Source organism: Lactuca virosa, chromosome 2 (assembly GCF_052849685.1).
Source record: "Lactuca virosa cultivar CGN04683 chromosome 2, Lactuca_virosa_CGN04683_v6, whole genome shotgun sequence".
NCBI lineage: Eukaryota > Viridiplantae > Streptophyta > Magnoliopsida > Asterales > Asteraceae > Lactuca > Lactuca virosa.
The window spans coordinates 263,576,181-263,586,426 of NC_136427.1; the positions used below are offsets into that span (position 1 = coordinate 263,576,181).

The following is a 10,246-nucleotide window of genomic DNA, read 5'->3' on the forward strand; positions in this document are numbered from 1 at the left end:
ATTATTTTCTAATGCATTAATGTTGTTTTAAATGATGGTTCAACTACTTTCGCATGGTAATCCGTTATTTTCTAAAAAAAAATCTCAACCGCACGACAATCTCATCTATGTGCATTTACATGCATGAAATCCAGCTTCCAAATCGTTGACATATCCAAAGTCAAAACCAATAAGTGTTTTAATTATTACAACATTTATTATTTATATTTATATTATTTTTTCAATTATTTTTATAGTGTCAAGAGAAATAAATGGAAATATAGTAGTTTTTTTTAACCGTAAATCTAATCCAATTTTAACGAAAGACTTGAACTTCCGACCTTAAAAAAAGGAGGGCAATACCTGATACTATTGTACTTGAATCCCTTTGATAAGAGAAAACTAAAAATCATATTCACAAAATTTAAAACGAATGCAAAGAAATGTAAAATCTCTAATGTGCACTACCTTGATGAAAGTTTGTATAAAATGATGTACACTGATCGACACAACAATTTTACAATAATAATAATATATCAAGGTGTTAGAACTTACAACACCCCTTATAAAAACCCATAAACTACTGTTAGGAAAGTCCTTGTGTATAATATCAAACGATGTAGGGCTTTTGAAAACTTTTATTTTTCAACTATACTATGCAGTATCTCCCTCAAATACTTATTTTATTCTCTACTAACTAGGTGTAAGAACCGTATATTATACGAGTTTGATAAAACAAAAAATTAAATATGAAAGTTTAAACAAAAATTTATTTAAATTTAAAATTTTAGATTTAAAATTTAAAATTTAAAATTTGAATTTAAAAGGAAACATATTAAATTTTATATGAGTACTAATATTGTAATTTATTGGTTATTTTCAATTAAGACAATTATTAATTAAGGTGTAATATGATATGTTAATTAAGAAAGGATAAAAAAAAGAGAAAATGACAAATGGAAAAAACATTTAATCAAAAATACCAAAAAATGACATGTGTCCAAGTTAATGAGAAAGTGACATGTGGCAAAATTATTTTCATTTATTATGGAGGATTGGTTTAGATAGTCCCATGATCATTGCATATATGTTGTTTAATTAAAAACTCCGAACAAAACTTAAAGGTAGCAATTATATGGGTTACGTTGAAGGTGGTGCTAAATGGACTCAAAAGGATAGACATGCGTCTCGAGGAGGGCAAAGAGGATTCTTAACGGTTGTACTTAGAGCATCTTCAATGAAAATTTTTTATAGCTTTTTTTTTTTGAAACAACGAATAAAAATATCATATATGAGAAGAAAAAACCACACCGATTAGCAAGAAGCTAATGCTGGAAAGAAACAAAAACAAAGTTTTAAAGGGAAATTACAAACTTATATAAATAAATGAGTACGTAAAAGAAGAGTAACTCCATTCTACCCGACTGCTACAATCGGATTTTTCTCTGTACTTGCATCATTCATAGGATTGTAGAATGACAGAATCTGCAACTTTTGCTGGGGATGTGTGTTTCAGTTTGAACAGCTTGTCATTTCGCCAACCATATATTCCATAAGGTGCAGAAGAATATCACATTGACCAACAGCCTTTCCTCGGATAATTACTGCATGAGGATGCATAATCGCGGAAATCACCTACCGAATTGAATTGCTTGAGATGTATTCCACACCATTTGATGATCCATGATTACACTGCAGATGCGAACTCACACTGTGATAATAGGTGATTGGCTGATTCTGGATATTGATTATAAATTTGGCACTGATCAACTTTGACATTTATACCCGTGCGATGTAAGTCTTCAACAACTGGGATTCTACCTAAGACTGTCATCCACAGTGGCGGAGGCAGCCACTTTAAGTGGGGTGCATGGCCCCACTTGGAGGTAGGTCCCACCACATTTAGTACTATAAAGCCCTCAAAAAAATCTGATTTTTACTAAAAAGCCTCTCTTTGGCCCCGACTTTTACATCAAATACCCTATTGATAAAAAAATTTTAACATCCGGATTCCCAGGTATCTTATTTTAATTATTTATCTTGAGTTTTAGGGATGGACTCGGCGAGTAGGCGCTCAGACTCGCCGAGTAGGATCGCACATTTCTTGTCTGATTTAATGAAGGACTCGACGAGTCGATGCGTGGACTCGGCGAGTCCGCGCTGTTAAGTGAAACCCTAAATCCCCGGGCATGTGCCCTATTTAAAGGCCTTTATGGCCTCTATTTGCGGCCAATGCACCCCTGAGAAACCCTAGAGAGCAGAGAGAAAGCTTTTAGTGCAAGAGGAGGGCTAATTCATCATTCTAAGTGTAATTTTGCAAGAAAGAAGGAAGGAGGACAAACAAGGAAGGTTGAGAAGCTCAGATCTATCACCCATTTGATCAGAAGAGGCTGCTAGAGGTACTAATCTGTGCTCAATCTCGTGTATTTGGTGATCTACTTGAATCTAGGGTTTTCTTATGCCTTCTTTGGCTTGGATTCGAAGTATGTGAGGTCCCAAGGTGGAGTTCTTCTTAGATCTGGACCTTAAGAGGTCCAGAGAGTCCTATCTACCTTGCTTTTTGCTATTCCATTAGAGATATGACCCTAGGATGCCATTCTAGAGGTTATTTCACCCAAAGAAGCTTTATGGACATTGCATGAGTGTAAAGGTAGGACCTTTACGTGATTTTAGTGGTTGGGAATGCCAGATCTATAGTTTAGAGAAGCAGATCTGACCTCACAAGGTCATTTGAGAGTTGTTATGGGAGCAACTCGCCGAGTCCATAAGTGGACTCGACGATTCGAGTCGGGGTTGCCCCGCAATTCGTAACAGGTGTAACCCGTCGAGTGGGACGATGACTCGACGAGCCAAGAGAGGCTGAAAGGATTCAGAGGACCCGCATGGACTCGCCGAGTCGCCCTTGTGCACTCGACGAGTCGGGTCAAAGTTTGACCGTTGACTTTTGTTGACTTTAGGGGTCTGGTCAAGACTGATTTAGGAGAGTTCAGGGAAGGGTAGAAAGGCCTTCTACCCAATCTGTAGAGATGAGGCTATGAGAGAATATAGATCGGGAATGTTATTTGAATAATAGGAGGAGGCTAGGTCGGGACGTTGAGCACGAGAGTTTATCCGACTTCATTGAGGTGAGTCTTCTCACTATACTGTACCTGGAAGGGTACCTATGTGTGACCGGAAGGTCTTGTATGCTATCATGTAGGTGCTATATGCAGTTATGTGATATGTATGTGCTATGTATGTTATGTATGGTAAGGACCGGAAGGTCGGGACGATATGGACCGGAAGGTCAGGAGGTTACGGACCGGAAGGTCGATACGGGTAGGACCGGAAGGTCTACCAGGATTCGGGACGGAAGTCCCCTGAGACACATGGATCGGAAGATCCTGCAGGGTTATGGCCTGGAAAGGTGTATGTGTTGTATGTGGTATCTTGGGGAACTCACTAAGCATTTATGCTTACAGTTGTTATGTTATGTGTTTCAGGTACTAGCGAGGATCGCGGGAAGGCGCCGGCATGATCCGTACACACTTATGGAGTCTATGTTATTGAGATTTTGGGACATGTTTTGTTATGACACAGTGGATATATTATGTTTTTGTGATTATAGTGTGATTGAAAGTATGATTTAAAAAATGAAAAAATTGTTTTGAAAATTACGTTGTTACAATTTTTTTTCTAAAAATAACCCAATTTTTTAAAAATTTTCACAATTTTATACTTGTATGTATTTTTTTTATCAATAATGGACCCCAGTTAGATTTCGTTCTGGATCCGCCACCGGTCATCCATACAAAACATCCCACTTTAAGTTGAATGATTTTTGACCAACAAATTGGTGAGCCAGGAAACTGAATTGGTTTTTCATCCATGTGGTCAACATATTGTTTAATGTGTTTATACATTTAACCCTTATCATTAAATTACTATTTCTTTACTCTTTCAATTAACTTAGTTTTAAATATTTTTTATTTATCTACTAATTAAATATTTATATTAAACATTTAATGATATTTTGTTTATAAAATATAAATTTATAATGATTATATAATTTATAATTTTTTTTATAATTATGATGTATTACTTTTTTCGAATGATGTATTATAATATATTTTTGTGAAACAATGTATTACACTATTTCCAATATTGTATTATTAACTTTATAGCATAAAAATTTTGCAAAATAATAAAAATTAAACATTTTTTTTTTAGTAATTGAATTAAGACAAAACTTCATAAATGGTCCCTGTGATTTTTCAGAATCTGAGATATATTCCCTAACTTCAAAAAACTTAATAAACTTAATGGAAGGTCATCCATGGTTTTCAATTTTATGGTTACTCCTTGACCCATATGAAATGATTTATCTATCTTTTTTATTTTCTTTTTTAATTTTCTTTTAGTTATCAACAATTAGAAAAAATAATAAAATATATATTACACCTACCCTACCCTACATTACCCCTCCCATTTTCTTTTAAAGCTAACTCCACCCCCCCCCCCCACCGCATATAGTTGCCCATTATTTCACCGGAGATAAAAGCCGACCTCCAACTTCTTCCCCACAATTACTCTCCTCCACTCCAACTACAGCTTCAGAATCCATAAATTCGTCAGGCGTATCCGCTCCACTAGTTCCAAGTGTTTCATTCTTCAGTTCCCTAAAGGTCTCCTCTTTTATTCGTTAGTCATCTCCGACATCATCGCCACCTTCGCCGACATCGATTGGTTCTTTGTCATTAGTGACGTTACTTACGACGCTTGTGTCGAAGAAATTTCCGTTGCTGCTCTCGAAGCGGATCTACTCATCGATGATGTCACATTCCTTTACCATTCCCGCATCGATTTCCGGAAGTTAAAGTAATGGTCCGACAAGATCATCGGTGGTTCCTCAAGGCAAAAAGAGTTGCAGGCTAGGGATGTGGTGGAATGATGTAGGTGCATGGACTTGTTCTTATAAGAAATGGGAAGTAACATGGATGCCTTGTAAACATGCAATTGTTGCTATATGGGACATGGAGAGGAATAATGAGAACGTAGGAATTTCATAAACTTGGGTGAATTAGACCTATTGGCTGCAAACATGGATGCAAATGTACTCATTTAAAATTAAACCCATAAATAAGAGGAACATGTGGGACTAATCACCTTTCCCAATAACTTTACTACCTCCTAAACACCATGTATAGGTAAGCAAACGAAAAAAAGAAATCAACAATGGAACTTGAAGAATTGGTAAAAAGTCATATAATTTTCAGGTCTCAAAAATTAGTCACATGCTCTAAGTATGGCAACAGTGGTCATACTGTTAGTAGTTGCAAAGGGAAATCTAGTAGGAGAGTTGCAGGCAATGCGAGAGACGGAGGACGTGGGAAAGGTGCTACATCTAGATCGGGTGGAGGCAATGAGAGAGATGTGTTGGAGGTGCTAGAGGTGTGAGAGATACAGGTAGTTGGAGAGGAGTTGAAATGGGAAGATGGTTTGGTGTTTGATGTTAGTTTCAATTGTAGTCTTTGTTAGTGTTTCTTATGTTAAGTAGTCTGTCAAAACATTAAAATTTCATTTTGGTATCCATATATGATCTGGTTTACTGGCTTACAATGGTTTAATATTTTAGTACTTGTAATGAATGGTTTAAGAATTAAGTTATCATTTTGCCATTAGATGCTTTGTAATATTCATTTACCAGTTGATATTACATTTTGATTTTAATATCCTTTTAATTGTTACCATTCCAACTAAATACCTTTCCAACAAAATACCATTATATGGACAATAAACTTACAAAGTTACCATTCCCAAATTTAGTAACAAAAACTAAATTACAAAGCAAACATAATTCCATTTTCATTAAATTTAAATAAGATTACATAGACAATAGACAAAGTTACCATTCCAATAAAATACCATTACCGAACCTTTACAACTTGTAAACTATTATGCCAAAGAAGACAATCCAACTAAGAAATAACCATATCTTGAGCTTCCAAATCTTCGATTCAATCTTCTTTTTTGACCTAACCAAACTTGAAATCATCAGTGCTTCATCGGTTGTATTCTCCTCTTCGTCTACCCAACAAATAAATCCATTACGGGGTCCCAAATATCAATGATTTAAGAGTGAGAGACTAAGAGCTGAAATACCCATTCAAAGATTTAGGGATACAGTTGAGAAAAAAAGAAATAATGTACCTTATTGGGACAAGCATAAAGGGTCTTCCAGGGTTGCTTGGAGTACATGACGTTCGTATTATAGTCTCACCTCCACACGAACATGCCACTAATTTCATTGGCTCATTCATCTTCTTCATGTGACGGCTACTTCCAAAGAAAAAACTAGAATAGAACAAAAGAAACAGGCGAGGAGTTGTCAAGCAAGGATATAAAAGAGCCATAAACCTGAATTGATAAAATTACCCCCAACTTTGGGGTCACTAACAGCACAACTTGACAGAGGGTTAGTATAAGGACCAAATATGCAATACATTTAACATATAAGGACTCCATAAATGGGAAAGCTGACTCAGGGACTAAACACATAATATCATAATACCACAAGGACACATCGCATAATTTACTCAATATAAAATTAGTCAAAAGAAAATGTAAAATAATTTAAAAATGATATAAGAGTCTTTTGAAGTTAGGGGGATTCTAAAAAAAATTATATGGACCATATGTGAAGTTTTGTCTTGAATTTTTTTCTTTTTAAATCACACATTTACTATAAGGAAATATGCATAAAAATCCATATATTTTGGCTCTATTGACAAAAAAGTCACCCCTAATTATTTTTTGTAATTTAACCACTAGAACCGATTATTACTTGCAATTTGGCTCAATTTTTAGGTTACCGCAAACAATAGCATGTTTCGTTGGTTAAATTGTAAATAAAATATCAAGGGTAACTTTTTTTTCAATATGTCAAAATATTGGTACTTTTTTTCAATGTATAATAATTGTTAACCTCAAGTCTTATATATTTTAAGATTAAGAGGGTGTTTGAGATTTCATTTTAAACATCAAAATAACTTGTAAATAAAATGACTTATTGATTTATTATGGTGAAAAATTGAGTTTTTAAAAAGTATTTGGATTAACTTTTATGATGGAAAAAGTCAATAAGATAATAAGTTGTTTTTTAAAAGTTATTTGTCTTACATATACATGTTTTATAGGTTATTTCACTTTTACAACCCAAAAAGTTATAAGAAATTTTGAAAATTTAGAAATCTTACTGAAATCTCTTTTTCAACTCTAAATTATAATCTATTTTTACTGAAACAACCATTACAAATTGTTTTATTTATAATATGTGATAATAAATAAATAAATTTTTTTAAGTATACTTCTATTTAATAAAAACATAAAAACCGATTAAAATGTAAAAATATATTGTTATGAAATGTATATCACTTTTTGATGATAGAACTAAATCAAAAATTGATACGAAATATACATTTACATACCAAGTACTTGGTTAAAAACAATACGTTATTTCATCCATAGAAATTGTCCGTATGACATAGAAGTTCTATTCTTGCGATAACTCAGCAATAAGTATTTTGTATTTACATAGAATATAGATTACAATATACCATCTTGATATCAATATGCCTACAATTTTAAAAATCCAAACAACAAACATCATATGATCTTCTTTCTCTCTTAGATTTTTATAATGGTTATCAATGTCAATGGTGATTTCATAATTGTTTAAAAATCTATTTATCCAATTGGCAAAAAAATCATTTCCAAATCATATTTAATTATTTTAATCATATTTTTGATACATACCAACCCACATGAAGATTTTTCAATCAAATACTTTGTGTGTAGATGTATTTCCTATCAAATTTTTATTTAGTTTCATTATCAAAAAACTGATGATACATTTTATAACAATATATTTTTATATTTTAATCGGCCTTTATATTTTATTAAATAGAGGTATAATTAAAAAATTATATTTATTTATTATCATATATTAAAAATCAAACAAATTGTAATGGTTGTTTCAACAAAAATATATTATAATTTAATCTTAAAATAGATAATATTTGATGTCAAAAATTATTACGGATTGAAAAAAATTACCTATATTTTGGTCTATCGTCAAAATCTCTATTGTCAAAATTGAGTCAATGTGCACTTAATACCAGTGGTTTAATTGCAAAAAATAATCAAAAATGATTTTTTTATCAATAAAATTAAAATATAAAGACTTTTATATATATATATATATATATATATATATATATATATATATATATATATATATATTAGAAAATAAAAAACGGTATGAATAATAAAAAACTTTACAAAACTAGTCTTGAGACCCTTTAACAAAACATAAGTTGAAACCATCAGCACTGATGTCATGGTATTGGCCTCTGACCAGAGCCACCAAATCTACTTTTTTGACCCATTCGTGCATCCACCCCTTTGAAAGTCCCACTAAAAACTTCCATTTTCAACATTTGCCACTGTTCTCTTCGTATAGAAAGAAGCAGTACTACTGTCAGCCTATATAAACCCCTTTCTTCAAATTCCACCAAACACCAACTTATCAACCGAAAAACATCGTATCTCTTCAAAGATTCTCATTCAGTAATAATAGAAAACCTAAGTTTCATGGACTCTTCATTCTTTTCTGATACTTCAAACGAATACCTTCCCTTTAATGAAAACGATTCCCAGGAGATGGTTCTCATTGGAATGCTGGCCGAGTCGTCTTATGATCACCAGACAATATCTTCTGCAGCTGACAAGATTAGCTACAGAGGGGTACGTGCGCGGAGATGGGGCAAATATGCAGCAGAAATAAGAGATTCCACAAGGAATGGGGCTAGGGTTTGGTTGGGGACTTTTGATACAGCTGAGGAGGCTGCTTTAGCATATGATCAAGCTGCATTTGCCGCTAGGGGTTCAATGGCAGTTCTTAACTTTCCTGTAGAGACGGTTTACGAGTCGCTTAGAGCAATGGATTATAGGTTTGAGGAAGGGGGTTCTCCTGTGTTGGCATTGAAAAGGAGTCACTCCATCAGAAGGAAAGCTATAATCAGAGAGAAGAAGAGGAAAGAGATGAAGTTAGATGAAGATCGTAAGAATGTGGTGGTGTTTGAGGACCTGGGTGCTGATTACTTGGAGGAGATTTTGAGTTTGTCAGAAAGCTCTGCTTCTTGGTAAAACAAAGTACGATAGATAGTATTGGTCTATTGGAAGTTCAAGCTTAAGCTCATTGTGAGTGAGTGTCTGTAGGCTAGTCTTTTTTTTTTTTTTTTTTTTTTTTTTTTTGCCAATAGACTTTTTGTATATTATGTAAAGATGAAAGTGATGGACGAGTCCAGGGGATTGTATTACGAAATTTAATGTGTAAATTAATTACGATTTTATAACATCGTCTCTAAATTTTAACTCTATTTTAATACAACATATAAATTAAAACGACAGTTTAAAAAAAAAGGAAAAAAAAAAAAGGAAAAAACTAAGACATGCAGTAGTTTATACTAGTTTTTCGCAGAAAACATAAAAAGAAATATACATTGTGCGATGCAAAAATAATAAAATGTATGATTTAAACTGTGAGAAACAAGTTACATTGTAATGATTGTATAATGTTTTCTACAATAATACTTGTTGTTGACGTTGTATATTTTTAATTTATTAATAAAACGTCTACAGAAACTGGAAAAATATGGTTTATCAAGTAAACAATTCTATTTATTAAAACGGATTCATGAAATAAGTAAATTATAAAAACTATAATATAATTATTAGATTTAACTAACTAAAAACTACATATAAAAAAATAGAATAAATAAAATTATGAATTAACTTATAGAGCCAACGGCCAAGTGCCTGCCTTCTTCTCATTACATTACCATAAAAAGAAACTCCCCCTTGCGATACAAGGGCATGTTTACTAGTTACCTTAAAAAACAGAGAAAAAAATCAAGTAGGCTACTAAACATATGGAGGGATAAAAATATAAAAAGAAACATGGTTTTGTAATTTGTAAATCACTTTTCTAGTCATCAATCAAACAGAGACTAAGAGCAAAAAGAAATAAAGAAAACGAGACGGTGATAGTAAATTGTACCTTTAAGGAATGAACACGAAACAAAGAATGAACACGAAACAGAGACCGGCAAGACCTCGAGAGGTGCAATCAAATATACGATCATAGGGAACGGAAAGTGGCGTTTTTTGGTGGATACATAGACGACATCATGTTTATAAAGAAAACATGGTTTTATAATTAACTAGA

General features: G+C 32.9%; 1 protein-coding gene across 1 annotated transcript; it reads left to right on the forward strand.

The window, feature by feature from the left end:
- The first annotated feature begins 8,556 nt into the window (after positions 1-8,556).
- On the forward strand, positions 8,557-9,347 carry LOC145160979 (ethylene-responsive transcription factor 1B-like). Its single transcript, XM_079080371.1, has one exon. The coding sequence runs from the start codon at positions 8,611-8,613 to the stop codon at positions 9,163-9,165; it is 555 nt and encodes a 184-aa protein (XP_078936497.1). The 5' UTR covers positions 8,557-8,610; the 3' UTR covers positions 9,166-9,347.
- The last annotated feature ends 899 nt before the right edge of the window (positions 9,348-10,246 follow it).

Bases quoted from the DNA above. Each gene is read 5' to 3' on its own strand.
- LOC145160979 (XM_079080371.1), top strand. From the start codon at position 8,611: ATGGACTCTTCATTCTTTTCTGATACTTCAAACGAATACCTTCCCTTT.